The sequence below is a fragment of the Salvia hispanica genome, chromosome 3 (assembly GCF_023119035.1).
Source record: "Salvia hispanica cultivar TCC Black 2014 chromosome 3, UniMelb_Shisp_WGS_1.0, whole genome shotgun sequence".
Lineage (NCBI taxonomy): Eukaryota > Viridiplantae > Streptophyta > Magnoliopsida > Lamiales > Lamiaceae > Salvia > Salvia hispanica.
In genome coordinates, this window is record NC_062967.1 from 13,008,006 (window position 1) to 13,031,439 (window position 23,434).

The 23,434-nt window shown below is 38.0% G+C and overlaps 1 protein-coding gene and 1 long non-coding RNA gene across 2 annotated transcripts; one reads left to right on the forward strand and one right to left on the reverse strand.

Annotated features, from left to right (window-relative positions):
* The first annotated feature begins 2,049 nt into the window (after positions 1–2,049).
* On the forward strand, positions 2,050–4,713 carry LOC125212610 (pectinesterase-like). Its single transcript, XM_048112822.1, has 2 exons — positions 2,050–3,003; positions 3,914–4,713. The coding sequence occupies exons 1-2, from the start codon at positions 2,052–2,054 to the stop codon at positions 4,543–4,545; spliced, it is 1,584 nt and encodes a 527-aa protein (XP_047968779.1). The 5' UTR covers positions 2,050–2,051; the 3' UTR covers positions 4,546–4,713.
* A 12,391-nt stretch (positions 4,714–17,104) lies between these two features.
* On the reverse strand, positions 17,105–19,345 carry LOC125217072. Its single transcript, XR_007175558.1, has 3 exons — positions 19,132–19,345; positions 18,534–18,630; positions 17,105–17,336 (listed from the first exon to the last, which is right to left on the reverse strand). It is a non-coding gene; the product is annotated as an uncharacterized LOC125217072 (long non-coding RNA).
* Positions 19,346–23,434: the final 4,089 nt, after the last annotated feature.

The following is a 23,434-nucleotide window of genomic DNA, read 5'->3' on the forward strand; positions in this document are numbered from 1 at the left end:
CAACTAAAGAAACCCCGTAATCAAAATGTTTTAGTAGTATTGTATAACATTGGGTGGGCCAAGCGAGATACGTGGGCCGCAGTTGGTTAAGATTGGGGCGAAGGGGGACGACTGATCTAGTGCGTGACATTGTTTTCTCTAAGGTTGGATTTTTTTTTTCCTATTTTAATAATATAAGTATCAGTGAAAATTTAGTAATATTGCTCTCTATTAACTTAAAAAATTTTCTTTTCTAATGACTCTTAAGTCAATATTACAATCAAATTTTCAAATCAAATAAAACAAAAATAATTTAGTTAACACAAAAAAGTTAGTTAAATTATAAAATGTGGTAAGTAAAGACAACCAAAGAAATTTTAAATCAGAATGATTTAGTATGTTGTACAAGAACCTAATGCAACAATAATTAAAAATAAAAAAATAAAAAAATATATATTAACATATATAAAAAATTAATAATGTGTAGAAGAACCAATTGAAATAAAATACATGACCTCTGTATATGTTTTGCCAATAGTCATTCAATAATACTCGAATAGTAGGTTTAGATTCAAGATCAGTTGATCTTCGAAATTTCATGGAATTTCATACAATTATCACTAGTGGCAATATTTAATAGCATTTCGTATATATTTATTCAAATTGGGGCCAAGTTGATCATCGAAATTTCATGGAATTTCACACTATCACTAGTGGCAATATTTAATAGCATTTCGTATGTATTTATATCAAATTTGGGCTCTATTCTTGAAAAAGCACAGTATATGGTCCCAGTCAATAACGACGATTGTAATGTCATTATTGCTTCGCTACACATACTTTCTCCGTTCGCCGCACTTTCTTTTTTTATCCGCCCATCAATATTTGTCGCATCTAATTTTGATAATGGACATATATATAATATACAATAAGTCTATGTGATCAAATTTTGTACAACCAAAAATTATTTTGTTTGAGAAAAAATGAGTTTGTTTATGCATTTGATTAAAATATATTGGTATATATTGAACATGCATAATATTATGAACATATAATTCTGATTTGTGTATAAATTTTTTACTTTTTTAGAACCATAAATATAATTAATGCATATTTTAAGTTAAATTTAAAAAATAATATAGAGACAATTCAAATATAAAAAAAAATTGGAAATGAGGCTAAAAACTAATAAGTCTTTTTAACATATTCACTAACTATATTTATTATTTTAATACATAATAAATACATCAAATTACTAGTAGTATAAACTTTTTTGATTGTACAAAATTTGGTTATTTATCACTATTCTATAATATATTCCACAAACTCATTTTATTTGAATATAAAATTAGTACTCTTCCATCTCATGCAAATAGATTATATTTTTTAGATTATATTTCTTTTTCATCTGTTTCATATCCATTCATGACTAACATTTTTCTCTTTTTTTTTTAACTTTATTATTCTCTCTATCCTATTCAACTATTCAAGATGATCACATTTTCTTTTTGTTAGTCTCAATCGAAATAACCATTTTCTAATCTTTTAAATAACCTTCTCTCTTCTTTCTTATTAAAATATTCAACTGCATTTTTCCTCTCTACTTTATCTCAACAAACAACATTTCTTAAAATTCTGTGCAACTCAATAATGTGGCTATCTTGAGTGGGACGTATTTATGACTCCACCATCCTCTACATAATTTCTACTATTTTTTATCCTTCTTAATTACACATTAAAACTCATACCAACCCTAAATAATATATTTTTATAAGATGAATGGAGTATATAAAAGTAAAACTGCTTAATAATGACATGCATGTTTTTGGATAATTATTAATCAATCATATCGACAAATCTCACGATCAGAATATAGTCTAGATTTTATATCGAGACGTATAATACTCCCTCCGTCCCGCTTTAGCAGTCTCATTGACTTTTCTGTCCTCTTTTTGTAAAAATGATAAAAATAGTTAAAGTGAAGAAATGATAAAGTAAAAGAGATAATGTTTTATTTCTATATATAGCAGTCCAAAATTGTGAATCTCTTCACACATCCTACCACACCAAGCATGGAGAAAATTCTCAAAATCCTAATCATCTTGGCATTCCTATCTTTACTAGTCGACGCCGCCGTATCCACCCCAGCCTCCCCTGAGGAGAGGTCCAATTTCTGGTCGAAGATCACCAAAATCACAAGCAAGACGTCCAACGTCAAGATCCCGAACCCGAAGGAAATCAAAAAGTTCTTAGACAAGGCCAAGGCCAAATCCCAACTCCCCGGGATAACAAAAAACAAAAACATCAAGCAAGCCGTGCGACCCTGGTTCCGGCAGCAGCAGCAGTCGCGGAGGCCCGGGAGAGTGAGCGCCTTCGACGACTGCATCGTGATGACTCTCGACTCGATAGACCAGATCAAGTCCAGCGTGGAGATATTCGAGGGCGTGGAATGGTCCAAGGACGGCATCTCATCCCTGAACGCGACACAGAAGGTGCAGCTCAATAACCTCCTCAGCGCCGTCCAGACCAACGTGGCCACCTGCCTCGACGGCTTCTCCCACAGCCGCGCAGAAAAGAAGACCCAGGCGGAAATCCTCAAGGCCGACCTGATGTTGTTGCACCGTGAAGCCGGCTTGTTGCTGTCGTTGGCGGATGAAATGGGGGGTAAGGACGCGAAGGAGGTGACCAAGGAGGTGAAGAGGAGGAGGGGGGAGGAGTGGCCGGAGTGGCTGTCGGCTGATGATAGGAAGCTGCTGCAGGAGGAGGAGGTGGAGGCGGACGTGACGGTGGCGAAGAACGGGCCTGCGGACTACAGGACGGTGGCGGAGGCGGTGGCGGAGGCGCCGGAGGGGAGTAGTAAGAGGTATGTGATTAGGATAAAGGCGGGGAGATATATGGAGAATGTGGAGATACCCAAGGAGAAGAAGAACTTGACGTTCGTAGGAGATGGCTACGACAAAACTTTTATCATCGCCGGCAAGAACGTCATCGACGGCAACACCACCTTCAATTCCGCCACCGTAGGTCAGTTTTCTTGTCACACAAATAATCAGCCATGCTATAAACTAGTACTCCCTCCTTTCTATAATAATATAAGTCATTTTGCCATTTTGGTATGTTGTCATTTCCGTTTTACTAAAAGGTCAACACATTTTTTCACACCTACTTTACCCTCTCTTACTTTTTTCTCTCTTCATCTTTCTACCTTTTTCCATTTTCCACTTTATTCTCCCTTTATTTAACTCACCTAACACAATTTTTCTTAATCATCGTGCTGAAAAAAAAACGCCTCCATTACTATGGAACGGCGCCAATAAATGTCTTATTTTATCTTTTCAGTCTGTTTGCCAATAAATGTCTCATTTCACTTCTATTATACTCCTTCTGTCCCACAAAAAATGTCACACTTTCCTTTTTAGTTTGTCCCACAAAGGATTTCACATTTTTCTTTTTGGAAAAGTTCTCTCTCACATGAATATAAAAATTATATTTTCTCTCTCCATTTAACACACAAAACAAAATCTCCTAATATCGCGTGCCGTCCCACAAGTGTGACATCTTTTGTGGGATGGAGGGAGTATTTGGTAAGTTGACCGTACATTCCACTAACTCTTTCTACTCACATTTTATTATAAAATCAATATATAAAACTATAAAAGTGGATCTCACGTTCCATTAATTTTTTCTATCCACTTTACTTATAAACTCATAAAGTCAAACAATTTTTTCAAATTCGTGCTAGTCAAATATGACACATTTAATGATGAACGGCTGGAGTACTATATTTGTACTTACTATTATTTCAGATCATGAATTTAAAATTAATTTTTTATTATAATTAAATTAGTATTTTAAATACAACGAGAGAAATGAATTAATAAGTAGTACCAGCGACATTTAATTAATACTCCCTCTGTTTCGGTGAACGTCACAGGGGTTGCCGGAGACGGTTTTCTCGCCCGTGACATCACATTCCAAAACAGGGCGGGGCCATCGAAGCTACACGCCGTGGCCCTCCGCGTGAACGCGGACTCCTCCGCCTTCTACCGCTGCCGCATGGCCGGCTACCAGAACACCCTCTACGTCCACTCCTTCCGCCAGTTCTACAAACAGTGTGTCATCGTTGGCACAGTCGACTTCATCTTCGGCAACGCCGCCGTCGTCTTCCATAGCTGCCGCATCGTAGCCCTCCGCCCCGAACCAAACCAAAATTACACGATCACCGCCCAGCGCCGCAGCGACGCCAAGCAGAAAACCGGCATCGTCATCCATAACTGCGTCATCGCCGCCACACCAGACGCCGAGGGAAAATCTTCAACGTACCTCGGGCGGCCCTGGGGGAAGTACTCGAGGACCGTCGTGATAGGGACTAATATCAGCAGTGGGATACATCCTGCTGGTTGGTCTGAGTGGGATGGGAAGTTTGCTCTTGATACTCTTTTCTATGCTGAGTATAACAACACGGGTGCCGGGGCGGAGACGAAGGGAAGGGTGAACTGGAAAGGGATTCGGAAGCTGAAAGAGGTGGAAGCGCAGGAAATTTCATCGCCGATGGGATTTAGCTGAAGGGGATGACTTTTCCCTTCTCCTCTTGGCCTCTCATTCTCATGTTTCTGTATTTTTCATATTTGTTGTTTCTTTACTGTTTTGTTTCCATTGCTGTTTGTGTTATAGTGGGGATGTTTCTAATTCCTTTACATTTAAGAGAATTGAGTATGACATTTAAAAAGCGAATACAGTATGAAAGAATAAAATATATTGTAACGAAAGAAATAAAAACTGAATAAAGTATAAAGAATAAAATATATTGTAATGAAGGAAATAAAAATTGAAAAAAGTATAAAAGAGTAAAAATGAATTTAAATTGAATAAAATGTACTCCCTCCGTCCCACAAAGATAGTCCCACTTTGATCTGGCACGGGTTTTAAGAAATGTAATGAAAAGTGAGTTGAAAAAGTTGGTGGGTCCTACTTTTAAAGTACTCCCTCTGTCCCATTAAAGATGACTCACTTTTCTTTTTGGTTTGTCCCAATCAAGATGACCCATTACTTAAAATGGAAACACCTTTATCTCTACTTTATTCCCTCTCTCTTACTTTACTCTCTCCTCTTACCACATAAAATATAACTGCATAAAATCTCGTGCCGCCCAAGGAAGGGGTCATCTTCCTTGGGACGGAGGGAGTATTAGTTTTATAATAAAATGTGAGTAGAAATGAGTTGGTGGAATATGGGGTCTACTACCAAAAATGGTAAAAGTGAAATGGGACAAACTTTGTGAGACGGACGGAAATGGAAAAATGGGACAATCTTTGTGGGACGGAGGGAGCATGATACTACCTCCGTGGCTCCGTCCCCCAAATTTTGACACAGTTTACTATTTCGGTCCGTCCCTGAAAATTTGACACAATTTCACTTTTCACCATTTTTGGTAGTGGACTCCATATTCCACTAACTCATTCTTACTCACATTTTATTATAAAACTAATACTTTAAAAGTAGGACTGACATCCCACCAACTTTTTCAACTATTTCCATTACATTTCATAAAACTCGTGCCGAGTCAAAATGTGTTAAAATTTGGGGACGGAGGTAGTAGAAAATAGAGAAAAAGTGATTAAATTTTATCAAAAAGAGGAGTGGCTCAATAATAATTGAACGATCTGAAAAGAAATAGTACAACTAAACTATAATGGAAAGGATAGCAGTATTAAGAGTGTCCACAATAGGAGTAGACACTCTCCCCACCACCGCACCCCTTCTCCCACAACCTCCCCACCGCCGCGGCTCGCCGTTTCCATGCAATAGGGCGCCGCGGCCCGGCGCCCAAAGATATAGGAAGTACGACTAGTCGGGGCACCTCTTGTCCGCCGCCCACCTCCGTGGCTCAAGCGGCCCTTACTATAGGGAGGTGCGGCACCGCCGCGGAGTCGGCAGCCACCGTGTCCTCCCTATTGTGAACATCCTAAAGATGTTGATTTGGAACAAATGATATATGTGGAAGTTTGGGTTATTCATTACTCCATATTTTTTATGCCGATAATTTTTGAGTCTATGAAAAACCAGATTATTGCATCATATACTCCTACAGTCCTACTCTTTGATACTACCTCCGTCTCACAATAAACGTCATATTTTACCATTTTGGTTCGTCAAACAATAAAAGTCACATTTTACTTTTATCATAGATGGTAATTAGATCTCATATTCCACCAACTAATTCTACTCACATTTTATTATAAAACTAATATATATAAGTGACACTCATAATCCACTAACTTATTCAATACACTTTTCTTTACATTTTTTAAAATTCGTATCCACACTAAATATGACACTTATGTGGGACGGAGGTAGTATATATTTAAGAAATAAAGGTGGACAATTAATATAATTAATTAATAATGACATTAGTTAGGTTTTATGATATGCTAGACTTAACTGAGACTATTCATGAAGTGAAATTTTGTTCAGTTGGAACTAGGTATTCCCTTCGTTCCATAGTAGTGAAGACATTTCCTTTTGGCATGATGATTAAGAAAAAGATGTGTAATGTATTAAATAAAAAGATAATTGAGTAGGAGAGAGGAAAAAGTAGAGAAAATAAAGTATGAGAGAGGGAAAAGTGAGTGAGAAGAAAAGTTTTGACTTTTACCAAAAAGTAAAATGATTCTACTACTATAGAACATACCAAAATGGCAAAATGACTTTACTACTAATGTGAAACGGATGGAATAGTATTTTGTGCCAATCACCTGAAATGTTTTGAGAGCATATGCTGTACTACCAGTAGTAGCATTGTCATATATAAATTGAAATTTTAGCACTTTAGGCAACGGTACTCAATTTTGCAAGTATTTTTTAATAGCTTCTCAGACTATATCTATAAATTACTACTCCCAAAATTTGCTACACTTTGACCCGACACGGGTTTTAAGAAATGGAATGAAAAGTGAGTTGAAAAAGTTGGTGGGATGTGGGTCCTACTTTTAAAGTATTAGTTTTATAATAAAATGTGAGTAGGAATAAGTTAGTGGAATATGAGGTCCACTACCAAAAATGGTAAAAGTGAAGTATATCAAATTTTCAGGGACGGACCAAAATAGTAAACTGTATCAAATTTTCAGGGACGGAGGTAGTATGTGTTAATAGGGCCGACAATTATTGGCACGACATGATAACCCAATATGAATCCGCACGAAATTAATGGTTTGGGTCAAAGTTTATTGGGTTCGTGTTCTTATCGGGTTAACCCATTAAGGACACGAAAATTTCATGGCGGGTTCGTGTTACCCGTTAAGAAATAATATTATAATATTTTATTTTTTAGTATTTTAAAAATAATATTTTTTGTTGGATTTCGTTGGATTTTGTTGCTATGAATCTATTGATGTTATTATTCGTCACATCATACTGTGTAATCAGATTTTAGGTTTTTAATTAGACTCTGAATGATCAGATTTAAGGTTTTGCAACTTTTGTAAATAAAGAGTAGTTGCTATGAGATTCTAACCGTGTTATCAAGTCGTGTTGTATAGTAGTATCGTATTGTTATAAAATGTGTACCAATTATTGTAAGGTGCATTTATGGAATCATCCGCCTACCTAGTTCAAGTGTAGTATTATCTTGTGAGGTGCATTTATATACTGTTATCATTTTGCGAGGAAAAGAGATTTTCATTGAGTGTTACTTGTGTTCATAGGAACCTGCGGCTGCTACTTTTAGTTCCTAGTGGGTAAACTTTTGGTAAATTCTTATTTTATCTAAAAGTGGAAAATCACAAACTTTAATGATGATTAATGTCAGGTTCCTGGAAGGTCAAGTCTTCAAACTCATAAGATCGCGGGGGGATATCTTATTCTAATAGGTATAATATTATTCAACTATCGAATTCAAGATTAGGGCGTTTAAATGATATGATTTCATTTATAGTTCAGACTATATTATAGGCTATATGGCTAGCCATATAGGATTAAAATTTGCCAAAAAATTATACTTAGGTTGAAAAAAATTGCACATATTCAAACTTTATGATTTCTTAAGTTTTTTATTTTATTTTTATAATTGGTAAATGAATATATATGTACTCCCTCCGTCCATAAAATATTGTCCAAGTTTGGCTTTGCACGGGTTTTAAGAAATATGTAGAAAAGTTAATAAGATAAGGGTCTCATATTTATATAATAGTTTTATAGGAGAGTGATCAATTGCTAACTCACCATTTAATTGTTAACTACAACTAATTTAAGGCCACATGATTTTAAAAAACGTGTGGTCTACAATTTGCCACGTGTAATTTTTGTTTTTATTAATTAAATCGAAAAAAGATTAATTAAAAAAAAACGCCAAATTAGGGTTTTGGATGAAAATGTCAATATAGTGTTTCGAAAATATCAACACAATGCTTTGAGAATGTAAACACAAATTTAGGATTGACATTGTATATGTTTTATATTGACATATTATCTTAGCTGTATTGACATTAGCCTGTGTACGAAAAATACGAAAATTCTAGATTTTTTTTTCAAATTTTGACGTCGGAACATATGCATGTAGTATATCGTTGGAATCCTTATAAAATTATCTTTAATTTGATATATGTTATATGAATTTAAAGTTTTGGGATTTCTTTTAAAAGTTAGTTATAACTAACTTGACATTAATACCCCTATTGATTTTTATTGGAATTAATCCTATAGCATTATTGACGTTTTTTGTTGATCGTATTGACATTTTGTGGTTAGAGCATCCGCAATGGTGCTTAGGCCAGCCATATAAACCAGCCATTCTCACCCCTGCCACGTCAAGCAACACTAAAAAAACCACCTGCCACATCAGATTTAGGCCAGCCCATAGGCCAGCCGCAATAAAAATAATTCAAAATATACTACATTTACGGAATTAAAATTACGATTAAAATACGGAATTAAATTTACGACACATATACGGGAAAAATAATCCATTCCATTAAAAAAAAAAAAAAGTACAAAGATTTTTTAAAAAAAAGTACATGATTTTTTTTTTTTTAAAAAAGGGCTTCAACACACGAGCCCCGCCACTCTCTACTCCTCATCGCCGTCGCCGTCGTCCTCGCCATCGCCGCCGCCGCCGCCGCCACCCGTGGTATCTGAGCCCACGTCGGAACCCCCTAGCCGTGCCCTCGCGATCTCCAAATCAACACGCATGCTCTCGAGCATCTCGTGAATAAACATCTTCTCCGTGGGGTCAGTGGCGTTCTTCCACTCTTGGAAGACCTTGTACATCTGAGCCCGCGTTTGGTTACGCGAATGGAGAGTGTACTCGAGTGGGGCGGGTGGGAGGGCGGAGGGCTGGACCTCGCGGGGCGATAGGGGGGATCCGCCCCTCGCAGCCCGCTGCGCCCGCTTCTTATCCAACCGGACGGGGCGACCGGTAAATGAAGGAGGGGATGGAAACTCCTCAGCATCATCCGGGGGGAGGTCGTGGGATCCGCCGCTGCTGCCGCTGTAGTCGCCGCTATAGTTCAGTCGTTGCTTCTTCGGCCACCCAGCGTCGCACCCCGCCCGGAACTTCTCGGAGTCCTTCAACAACAAGAAGCACTCCCAGAAGGTGAACTCCTTATACTTCCCCTCCAAGGGGAACTGACTCGCGGCTATCCTCCGGGCGTCGTCCTCATTCTGCCCACTTCTGAGCTGACGGAGGGCGTTGGCGTACAAATTCGCAAAACGGCCCACCGCGGCCCTGGTGCGCTCCCACCCCTTCCGGACCTCCTCGTTGCTTGAAGTCCTTCCCGTGCGGGCAGTGCCTCCTATAGGCAGCTCTGATCTTCGCCCACATGTTGACGACCCGCTGGTTGTTCGCAACCAGCGGATCGTCGCACACCTCCAACCACCCCTTGGCCACCCCGGCGTACTCATCCTCCGTCCACTTCCTCCGGCCGGTGGCAGCGGGCTGCGATGACTCGCCGACCGCCTTGCCCTTCCCCTTCCCCCTCGTCTTCTTCTTCGGCGCGGCCCGCGTCGCTGGAACGGGAGTATCATCTTCCCCGAGATCGATCCCCATATCATGCAATGACAGAAGGTCATCGCCAGAGAACTGCGTCTCCACCGGGGTCGACGTGTGAGACGAAGCCGTCAAAAAATCAAGCGAGGGCCGATTACTTTACCATTTCTCCACTTTAACTATTTTTTATAATTTTAATAAAACGGGTGCGCAAAATTGACTGGGACTCCTAATCGCGGACGGAGGGAGTAATAGAATATGAGTGTAAAGAGTTAGTGAATAGTGGGGACCATTCATCAAAAATAGGAAAAAAGCAAAGTGGACGAATTTTAATGGACGAACCAAAATGGTAAAATTGGACGACATTTCACGGATGGAGGGAGTATATTTTTAAAGCCATACGGCGAAGGATTCGAACCCGAGACCTTGGTCTCACGTACTACCTCTCTACTCTTTAAGTTTGTGGTATATATCAAAATTGCCAAAAGTGAATGGTTTTGAAGATCAATGCCCCTTTATAAAATGAAGTTTCACAAGCAGCTAGTGGCATTAGCGGAGTTTGTAGGAAAGTAAGGTCTTACATGCAATCAAACTCTTTCGATCTTAATCAGGTCTAAACGAGAAAAAGTAACTTAAATAATACTCCCTCCGTCTCCCATTAGCACTCATAGTTTGACCGGGCACGAGTTTTAAAAAATGTAAAGAAAAATAGGTTGAAAAAGTTAGTGGAATGTGAGACCCACTTTTTTATATTGGTTTTATAATAAAATGTGAGTGAAGTGAGTTAGTGGAATGTGAGACCTACTAAAATTGATACTTTAACAAAAGTTGGTGTATCAAAATAAATATTCCCTCTAAATAAAACTAAATATATTAATACAAAAACCTAATAAAGTGTAGAAGAACCGATTGAAATACAAAATTTTATTACCTTTATATATATTTTTGCCAATAATAATTCATTCTGACAAGAGTATGACCAACACAATAACAAGGACAAATATTACGCATAGTTGAATGGTAGGTTTAGATCCAAGTTCAGTTCATCTTCGAAATTTCATGGAAGTTCATACTATTTATTTTCTCTCTTTTTGATGATACTCCACTTCCCTTAATTTTTAACGGAAGTCTAATTATACTACTACTATAAAGTAGAGCACAAGGCCCAAGCCCAACTGTATCTTCTTCCCCAATTATACTACTCTCATTCGCATATCACAGAGTTACAGAGTCAATGGAAGAATTCTGGACACAGATTCACGAAATCAAGGGCAGAATTCCAAACACCGTGGGGTCGGGAACCGATAAGAGGATTTTTCTGGCTATTCTCCGGGGACGGCGGTGGGGTCGGCCGACCCCGCTCGACCCCACCTCCATCCGCCACTGCAGTGGCAGTATTTACTTGTATTTCGTATATATTTATATCAAATTTTGGCTCTAAATATTGTTTAAAAAGTACAGAATATGGTCCCGGTTCAATAACGACGATTGTGAAGCCATTATTGCTTCGTTGCCCACTAACCCATTTGTATATTAAAATATACCAGGACCGGATTTCTATACATTGTGCAACATTGCAACGGATATGCAATTGCGTAATTTACGTGTAAATTCGAATACACATATTTTTATCCGAACGAGAGAGTATTGTTTTATTTACAAAAGTTAGAAATCAAACACTTTATCTGTCACTTAAATTTTGTCATTTTTTTCTATTTTCGTCCGTATCACAAAATTTGCCACATTTTACTTTTTTACCATGTTTGATAATAGACCTCATATTTTACAAATTCATTTCAACTTACATTTTATTACTATAAAATTAATACGTATATAAAAACAGAATTCATTCTGTAATAATTTTTTAACTTACTTTTCATCATACTACTTCCGTCCAACGTTAAGTGCCACATTTAGTGTGGACACGTATTTTAAGAAATATAAATAAAAGTGAGTTGAATAAGTTAGTAGATTATGAGTCCACATATATATACACTCCCTCCGTTTTTTAAAAATAGCAAGTCTTTCCATCTTAGTCCTTTATTTAAAAATATAAACGTTCAAACTTTCTATTTTAGGAAATCTTTACACCCCTATACATCAATTTATTTACCACTTATACCACTACAATTAACAACTTAAAGTGGACCCCATGATCCACTAACATTAATTCCATTACTTTTTACTACATGGAAACATATAATATTCACAACTTCTAATTATGTCTATTTATTTATTGCATTTTAACTAATTCAATTATATATATATATATATATATATATATATATATATATATATATATATATTTTTATATTTTATTTCCTGGGTTATTACAATTCACCTCCTCTAAAAAAAATTTCGTCCCCGAAATTTGTACCTGATTTAAATAGATACGGGTATTGCTCTCTCATAACATCCTCTGGTTCCCACGTAGCCTCTTCGATTTGGTGGCTCCTCCACAATACTTTGACTAGTGGAATCTTTTTATTTCTTAGTTCTTTTATCTCTCTAGCCAATATCTGAACCGGTTCCTCATCATATGTCAAATCTGGTTGTACCTCAATTGACTCTGTTTGAATTATATGAGAGGGATCTGATCGATATCTTCTCAGCATCGACACATGGAACACATTATGGATCTTTTCCAGTTCTGATGGTAAGGCGAGTCTATAAGCTACTGGACCTACACGTTCAAGTATCTCATATGGACCGATAAATCTAGGGCTCAGCTTGCCCTTCTTCCCAAAACGAAGCACTTTCTTCCAGGGTGAAACCTTCAAAAAGACTTTATCACCAACACTGAATTCAATATCTTTTCGTTTCAAATCTGCATAAGATTTTGCCTATCCGATGCTTCTTTCAACCTACTCCGTATTACTCGAACTTTATCTTCGGTCTCCTGTACCAATTCTGGTCCAACAATCTTCTTTTCACTGAGCTCAGTCCAATATAATGGCGTTCGACATTTTCGGCCATATAAGGCCTCATAAGGTGCCACTGATAGCTATTATTATACGCAAACTCAACTAATGGTAGGTATTTCTCCCAACTACCGTCAAAGTCTATGATACAACTCCGCAACATGTCTTCAAGAATCTGTATTACTCTCTCTGATTGGCCATCTGTTTGTGGATGGAAAGTTGTGCTAAAATTTAATCTGGAGCCCAAGGCTTCCTGAAATTTTTCCCAAAATCTTGATGTGAACCGTGGGTCCCTGTCAGAAATTATAGAAGTAGGTACTCTAGGCAGTCTTATAATTTCATTAAGGTACAATTTAGCTAGTTTCTCCATGGAGTAATCAGTTCTTACAGGAAGAAAGTGAGCTGATTTCGTCAACCGATCAACAATTACCCATATAGAGTCCTTTTTCCAGGGTGACATAGGCAATCCTGACACAAAGTCCATGGCGATTTTATCCCATTTCCACTCCGGTATTGATATTTGTTGCAATAGACCAGATGGAACTTGATGTTCAGCCTTGACATGTTGACATGTCAGTCACTTCGCCACAATTTCTGTAATATCTCTTTTCATTCCGGGCCACCAATAAAATTCCTTTAAATCATGGTACATTTTTGTACTCCCTAGGTGCATCGAATACAAACTATTATGCGCTTCCCGAAGAATATCATTTTTCAGCTCGTTGTCATCGGGTACACACAACCTCTTTCTAAAATATATACATCCATTAGGACTTTGTTCGAATTCAGGTGCTTCTCCCTTGTTGATTTGTTCCAATTTAGCTTTCAACTTCTCATCAGTCCTTTGAGATGTTTGTACTCGTTGAATCATGGTGGGCTTCACTCTAACTTCCGCCATCAAACTACCGTCATTCAACGCTTCCAAATGTGCATTCATAGCCCTTAAAGCGACAAGTGACTTTCTACTTAATGCATCGGCCACGACATTTGCCTTACCAGGGTGGTAGTCAATTACACAGTCGTAATCCTTGATGAGTTCTATCCATCTTCTCTGCCTCAAATTCAACTCTTTCTGTGTGAGTAAATATTTTAAACTTTTATGATCTGTATATATATAACATCTCTCGCCGTACAAATAATATCTCCATATTTTCAAGGCGAACACTATAGCTGCCAACTCCAAATCATGTGTGGGATAGTTCTTTTCATGAATTTTGAGTTGTCTTGAGGCATAAGCTACTACTTTACCCTCTTGCATTAAGACACAACCTAAACCATTATGTGATGCATCGCTGAAAATTGTATAGACTTTGCCTGATTCAGGTGGAATCAACACAGGCGCCTCAGTGAGAATCGCTTTCAGCTTTTCAAAACTCACTTGACATTTGGCGTCCCAACGAAAAGGAACATTTTTCTGAAGTAAAGCAGTAATGGGTTTAGCAATTATCGAGAATCCATTCACAAATCGCCGATAATATCCAGCTAAGCCAAGAAAACTATGAACTTCAGTAACATTCTTCGGAGGATTCCACAACACTATTGCTTCAATCTTCTTTGGATCCACCCGAATTCATGCTGCCGATACTACATGACCAAGAAATGTAACCTCCGACAACCAAAATTCACATTTACTTAACTTGGCATATAATTGCTTATCTCTAAGTGTCTGCAAAACTATTCTCAAATGTTGTTCATGATCACTCTTAGTTTTGGAATACACCAATATATCATCGATAAAAACTATCACGAATTTGTCAAGATATAATTGAAATACTCGATTCATCAAGTCCATAAAAGCGGCGGGGGCATTTGTTAGCCCAAACGGCATGACCTTGAACTCATAGTGTCCGTAACGGGTTCTGAAAGCCGTCTTGGGAACATCCGAGTCTTTAACCTTCAGTTGATAATACCCTGACCTCAAATCAATCTTCGAAAATACGCTTGCCCCCTTTAGTTGATCAAACAAGTCATCAATTCTTGGCAATGGGTATTTGTTTTTGATTGTCACTTTGTTCAATTGCCTGTAATCAACGCATAATCTCATTGATCCATCCTTCTTTTTTACAAACAGGACAGGTGCTCCCCATGGTGATATACTAGGCCGAACGAAGTCTCGATCAAGTAAAACCTGAAGCTGGGCTTTCAACTCTTTCAGTTCGGCTGGAGCCATTCTATACGGTGCCATGGAATAGGGTTTGTTCCAGGTGCGACTTCGATGGCGAACTCAACTTCTCTATTTTGAGGCAACCTAGGTAATTCTTCGAGGAATACATCAGGATAATCACATGCTATTGGTATTTCTGGTAGCTTTGGGTCAGCGGTACATGTATCCCATATATAAGCCAGGTAGGCCTCACAACCTTTCCAAATCAACTTGCTAGTTGTTGTGGCTGAAATCACATTACTAAGGTAATTTGACCTTTTTCCAACATTGTTTTCCTTTTTCCGACCACCAAGATTTCATTATTGTTTGGGGTATAAAGTGTCAGTCTTTTTTTTGAACAATCCACTACTGCACGATGTACGCATAGCCAATCCATTCCAAGTATTATATCGAACTCGTGAAAAGGTAACTCCATCAAATCCGCCGAAAATAAAGACCCTTGGACAATCAGAGGACATTCTCTATATATTTGATTCACTAAAAACTTTTTCCTAAGGGACTTGACACCTCTATATCATACGAAGTCTTTTCAAGAGGCACATTGAATTCTTTTATAATATTGTCACATATATATGAATGCGTTGAACCAGGATCAATTAAAGCAGTAACAGGTATATTAAAAAGTGTAAATGTACCCAATATCACGTCCGACGCATCATGCTCCTCTTGGGCCTCGTATTGCATAGGTACGTCCTGGTGCTCGCGGCTCAACTCTTGATGTAGAACCAGACGTTTCCCTCTGACTCCTACCAGCTCCAAAACCTCTTCCTGACCCACGCCCTCGGTAGTTAACTGACTCAGATCTCGCATATGTAGGCGTTGGAGCATTCGTTTGTCTCGGACAATCTTTAGCATAGTGATAGCTTGAGCCACATCGAAAGCATAATCTTGCTAACCTTCTGCACGCTCCAGGATGATGTTTCCCACAATGTTCACACATGGGTGGGCTATCGAACCCTCCCGAACTAGCCACCGAAGGGGTCGGTGCTCTCTGTTTGAATTCAGATCCTGGGTTCAAGTTTCTTCCTCGGAAATGTGCCGGTGCTGAGTACCCACCTCTCCTGAAATCTCTGAACTTCTTGCTTGAAAAATGTGATCCGGAGTAGGATGATTCTGCATGCCGCTTACCCATGCTCTTGTTATCTTTCTCAGTTCCATCTTTAGAATCTAAGGCTTCCATGCTTTGTGCTAACTCAGACAATTTAGTCAAATCATCTTCTCTTGCTCCTATCACTAATTTCTGGATATTATCATTTAGCCCTCGCTCGAACCGCCGACACATCTCCTCGTCATTAGGCACAATCTCTCGGGCATATCGAGACAAACGTTGAAACGCACTTTCATACTCGAGAACGGACATGCTACCCTGCACTAAGTGGAGGAACTCTCTTTTTCGTTCTTCCATGAACTTTGCCCCCACGTATCGTTTTCTAAATTCTTTAACAAAAAATTCCCAGGTGATCATCTCCGGCATGCATCTCTCCACTTTGTTCAACCACCATATATAAGCTTCTTCTTTAAGTAATGATATAGCACCATGTAGTTTTTCTTCTTGAGTATATGGTATGAAAGTGAAGATTCGCTCAAGTTGTTGCACCCAGTACTCAGCTGCGTTAGGATCATCAGTTCGTCTTCCTCTAAACTCTTCAGCTCTATTCTTATGTAATTTTTCAACTACCGAATCTTGAGTGGGAGTCGCTGTTCCTGCTATCTGGCGCAAAGCAGTCGCCATCGTCTGTAATATATCATGTCCCGGGATTGGGACATCATCATTGTTTATAGGCTGTTCTCCAGCTGGAGAACCTTGTATCATACTTTGAGCTACATCCTCAGCCATATTTAGAGTTTTAGATTCACCACTTCAGAATGATACACCTATATATATACCAGCTGCATCAGGTCACTAGCTCAGACACAACAAACTCTTTATGTGGCATGTAACTAACATATCAGACCTCATCTAGTCCTAGAATCAACCAAACCTGGGCTCTGATACCAATTTTGTAACACCCCGAACTGATGTCACAATTTAGTACCCCATTTTTTTTTCTCAACAAATAGAAAAACTATAATATATGCATATATATTTACATAGGCCCAGTTCGTACAACTATTCACAAAAACACACGTACTTAGCAAAGGTGTAGAAAGAAGTAAAACTGTTCTAAATTGCATTCTACTCCTGTACATGCCATGGCTAACATATCTAGGGAGTTACTCACACGCAACCGTTCGCTAGTGACCCGACTTCAACATCTGTACAGCAAAAGGGTTAACCTGATCACCTAGTCTGCAGGATAAAAAGAAGAATATGGAATGAGCTTCAACTAATTTAATAGTAACTCACCATTAAGGCATAAATTCTGAAGCTATACCATACAATTTACGCAGTTGATAATAACTATCATAAGTATTTTCATCCATACCAACATCATCATAATTATACATATCCTATCAGTCATAATCATAAATGACCTCATACAGTTGATAAGAGTGTAGTCCATGACAAATTTCATCACACCGAATATCAGCCTATACCCAATTAATCGAATATAAAGCACACGGAATACATATCTCCATCATATCCAACGCCCACACGTATACAATTCTTAGCCAATACCATATATATCACAGCACGTATGTTATCACATATTTATACTCCTATTTGTTTCTGGATTATGGTCGATACTCAGTACGAATACACGTTGTGGGCGGAATATTGTGGCATAAGACTAATAGAATCTTTCCAACACACCATACATCAATTTATATATCCTTCAATCACACCGTACATCATATTCTAATTCCTCCAATCACACCGGACATCATATTCTAATTCCTCCAATCACACCGGACATCATATTCTAATTCTTCCAATGACACCATGCATCAATTTTAATTTCTCCAATCACACCGCATATCATATTTTAATTCCTCCCATCACATCGTGTATCATATTTTAATTTCTCCAATCACACCACATATCATATTTTAATTCCTCCCATCACACCGTGTATCATATTTTAATTCCTCCCATCACACCGTGTATCATATTTTAATTCCTCCCATCACACCGTGTATCATATTTTAATTCCTCCCATCACACCGTGTATCATATTTTAATTTCTCCAATCACACCGTACCTCACATGGTAATGTTTCGGTCACATTAGATTGTATTTCCTCCCATCACACCATACATAACATCATATCTTCTACACTCATGCCATGCTAACATATCATTACCTTCTGGTATGCCATCTAGTTCTTACCCATACTCATATTCAATAATTTCTAACATTCACAACTTATCTCAACATATATAAGTTTACATAATCATTTCTTTCAATAACACCACTCAACATACTCAAGTGATAAACCTCCTATCATGCTCAAATATAGCATCTCTTGACTGACATTCAATACTCAGTAGGTAAAAACATAACTATATTCAACAATTTAAGTCTAAAGTAGAATATTTATATTACCTCAAAATACAAAAAGTCTTGATATAGGAAGTGCCTTACTCCTTCACCTTCTCCTTCTCCTTCTCCATACCCGTATTAGCTCTTGAGGCAGTGTTACCTTTCAATATATATAAATTTCTTATTAGCACCAACACAAAACAATGTAAACATAAATAAAATTCTCCTTTTAAATTCTTGCTACAAATTATGTTATAAACTGGCTACAATAATTTAGCTTAATCACTCATTTTTGTCAAGCAATCTTTATTTAACATATAATAAACATGGTCCCAAACAAGCAACTTTAACTGTGAACATCTTTCATTCAAAAATATGCAAGATCCTCACATTCCTACTCGTCTAAAAGCTGCCCCAACTTTCCCATGCCAAAAATACAAACTTCTTCTTTGTTAAGGTATAGATTATGCTAAAAATGTTAATTATAAAGTCTTTCTATCTGTATCATCTCCCAACTATCTCTATGCAGTGAATTAGAAATCATGACAACTTTACACTTAATTTACCTAAATTCCAAATTGGGGAAGCACTTGATTATGAACCCTAGCTCTAGATTTAGAGAAGAAATTGGGTAAATTGGAGGTGCAGGAGATTTTCTTACATAAATTAGAGCCAAGTCCAACCTAGACTCGCCGGAAAATGGCGATAACAACGCCGGAACCTGCCGGACAGCGGCGACTCAAAGAGGGGGAAAAACTGGATGAGAATCGGAGGCGTGAGGAATCGCTGGAGAGAGATTATCGTCTGTATGTATGTGTGTGAATGGCGGTGAGTGTATATGTGTGTGAATGGCGGTGGGTGGATGTGTTTTGGGGAAAATTTCCGTAAGTGGTATCAAAAGAGATCATAATCTCTTAATTCCAATTCATTTTCCTTTTTCTTTTATTTTACTTTCTAAATTTCAACCCCACACAACAATAACTACATGGAAACATATACTATTCACAACTTCTAATTATGTCTATTTATTTATTGCATTTTAACTAATTCAGAATTATATATATATATATATAGGATTGTGTTAAAATGACAACATCTCTTAAAGTAACACTATACCACCATTCCTAGCCAATCATTTGTACATGTGGACGAATAATAAGCTGCCATGTGGCAATCATAAAAATTGCTCAAGGATAAATTTTCACGGACTGCAATATCTAATACACTAGACTGCAATTTTTTCCCGACCGCAATATCTAATACGCTAGACTCGCAATATATAGATTGCATAGTCTAGCGTTTATACTATTACTGAGTCTAGCATATATAATATTGTAGTCTAGCGTGGTGTCACAGTGTCATTTTAAGAGTGTTGTCATTTTAACGCACCCCTATATATATATATATATATGTTTTCTTTTTTTTTTCTTTTTATATTTTATTTCATGGGTTATTACATAAGCAACCATTTAAGAGCCTCCCAATGCACAGGTCCTGGATTAGACATGTAGATACTTAAGCAAGAAACAACATAGGCAATATCAGGCCTAGTACTAACCATGAGATACATAACAGAACCTATAGCATTTGAATAAGGGACATTCTTCATATCTTTCACATCAGACTCAGACTTAGGACACAAGTCCTTACTTAGCAAGAAATGAGCAGCTAGAGGAACAGAAGCAGTTTTAGCACCAAGCATATTAAACTTTTCAAGAATTTTTTGCACATAAGGCTCCTGATGAAGAATCAGAGATGAGGACTTCCTATCCCTTAGGATATTGATCCCCAAAATCTTTTTGGCATCACCAAGGTCTTTCATGTCAAAATTATCACAGAGAGCAGATTGAACATGTTGCACATGTTTAACAGACTTCATGCAAGGAACCATAATAAGCATATCATCCACATACAGCAGCAAGAACACAGGCACTTTATCAAGATCTTTCACATACAAACAAGCATCAAAGGAGCTCCTAACAAAGCCTAACTTCTACATGCAAGTATTGAACTTAATATTCCACTGCCTTGGAGATTGTTTAAGACCATACAAAGCTTTCTTAAGTAAACACACATGATTGGGAAAGTTTGGATCCACAAAACCCTCTGGTTGTTTCATGTAAATGGGTTTATCCAAGTCACCATGAAGAAAAGCAGTTTTGACATCCATTTACTTTAATTCCCAATTAAAATGAGCACATAAGGCAAGCATCACTCTCACAGTAGTAAACTTAACCACAGGAGCAAAAATTTCTGTATAGTCTACCCCCTCTTGCTGTGTAAAACCCTTTGCAACCAACCTAGTCTTGTACCTCAACCCCTCAATCTCATCTTTCAACTTAAACAGCCACCTGCAGTCAACCACAGAGGCACCAGGGGGCAGAGGCACAAGAATCCAGGTTTTATTAACATACAAAGAGTGGATTTCTTCTGTCATAGCTTTGAACCACATGTCCCAAAACTTGGACTTTTGAGCCTGCTTATAAGATTGGGGCTCATTTCCATCAGACTCATAAACATTAAAAGCAAGATTAACCAAATTAACAAGCCTAAGTACCTAACAGGAGGATTAGGATTCCTTCTGACTCTATCCCTAGACAGGAGGTAATCCTTCAAATCTGGACCAGGGTTAGGAACATGTTCAGGCTCAATAACTTGGTCATCATGAAGAGTCACATTTTGGGGTTCAGGCTCAAGCTGAGGCTCAAGCTCAGGTTCTGGTTCAGGGTCAGGGGCTATAGGGTTTGTATTCCAGAAGTGCTCCACCTCACTTGGAGCGTCATTAGATGGCTCCACCTCACTAAGAGGCTCATTGTCAGCACTTATAGGAGAGGTATCAGGGTCAGGCTTAAGACAGGGGAACTCATCCTCATTAAAGACCACATACCTACTTATTATGACCCTAAAACCTGGTTCAATTCTATTCCAAATCCTATAACCCTTAACACCTTCTGGATATCCAAGAAATACCCCTTTCTTGGATCTGGGATCCAGTTTATCAGTTTTAGAGTGAATGAAGACACTACATCCAAAAACTTTTAAATGGGATAAAGTAATTTTCCTCCCAGTGAATATAGACTCAGGACATTTACCCTTTAAAGGGACTGGGGGAGACCTATTCACCAAGTATGCTGAAGTCAGAAGGGCTTCACCCCAAAATTTTTAGAAAGACCACTTTTAGACAAAAGACACCTAACTTTTCCAAAAGGGTTCTGTTCATCCTTTCAGCAACTCCATTTTGCTGAGGGGTATAAGGAGTGGTCTTGTGTCTTTTAATTCCAAACTTGGAGCACAGAGCATCCATTTGGGAATTACAAAACTCAAGACCATTATCTGTCCTTATAACTTTAATGGTTTTTCCAGTTTGATTTTCAACAAGATTTTTCCAAGTCAAAAATTTTTCAAAGACTTCAGAATTATTTTTCATTAAAAAACACCAAACTTTCCTGGAGAAATCATCAATTATGGACAAAAAATACATAAACCCTGAATGAGAAGAAACAGAGGCTGGTCCCCACACATCCATGTGGAGATACTCAATAACACTCTGACTGACATTGTTAGTCATAGGAGTGGGGAAGGTAACTCTGTGTTGTTTGCCCAACACACAAGTGTCACAAAAGAGGAGACTATTTTGAAAATCATTTTCAGATAACAACTCATTTTTCTTCAAAATATTAAGACCCTTTTCACTCATATGACCAAGTCTATTATGCCACAACATGGCCTTATCAACCCTAACCACATTAGCAAGATTACTTACACAGGCCACAGATTGAGCAGAACACACATAGAGATTATACTTCTTCTCAGCTTTAAACAAACACATAGCACCCTTACAGATTTTCATAATACCCTGCCCCCACTTACCCTCAAAACCTTCTTGTTCTAAACATGTACAGGAGAGCAGGTTGTAACACAAATCAGGCACATATCTCACATTCTTCAAATTAAGCACATAGCCATTACTGAATTTCAAACACACTGTACCAATGCCAAGAATCTGACACTTTTTGTCATTTGCCATAGAAACAAAGGTATTTTCCACAGGTTTGAAATCAGAAAACACATTTTTGAAAGGAGAGATATGATAGGTGCATCCAGAATCAATTAGCCAGTCATTCATGGAAAAAGAACAGCCAAGAGTAGAGTTAACAGAAAGAATATCATGAGTCATGAAGCAAACACCTTCAGAATCACTATCCTTAGCCAGGTTAGCCATGGAATCCAGTTGATTATTATTTTTCTGCTTTTTAGGATTAGGACACTCCTTTTTATAGTGACCAACCTCACCACAGTTAAAACATTTTCTATTAGCCTTAGGATTCCTGCTCTTAGACCTGGACCTACCAAAGTCATTATCTATACCTCGCTGGGCCCACTAAAACGCCTATAAATAGAGAAGAGCATGCAGCGCAATGGAAGGATAGTCTTCCACTCTTCTTAGCTCATACATTTTTACACACACTTGGGAATGGTTCTGGGGTAATCGTGATAGGGGGGTATTTTCTAAAGATTTCGTGCTTGGCAACACCGTCCTAGTGAGGGCGAAGATACAATTACTTTTAATTTCAGCTGTTTTTGCTAGTTTCCACCGTCGAACTTCACTTTTGGGAGTCGACTTTGATGTTGATAATGTTTTACTGCTTTACCGTTCATGGATCTGCGTTGAGCTGTTTAATTTCAAGTTATTTTGCATAGATCTCTCTGCTGTTAGCGTAATTCTTCAATTGCTATGTCGATCTCTGTTTATTTCGTTATTGAGGTGTTTGATGTGGAATTTGGTGACAGATCTGTGGTTGTTTGAGTATTCGGAGTTCTTATTTGTAAAATCTGACGTGATGGAGAGTTTCTTCTGTTTGGAGTTCATGTCGGACGCTTGGATCCGGAGTGGATTTAGCGTCTGAAGTCGGTTTTGGCGTGTGAAAAGACAGTAGTTGATAGAATTGTTTTATTTCCTCTTG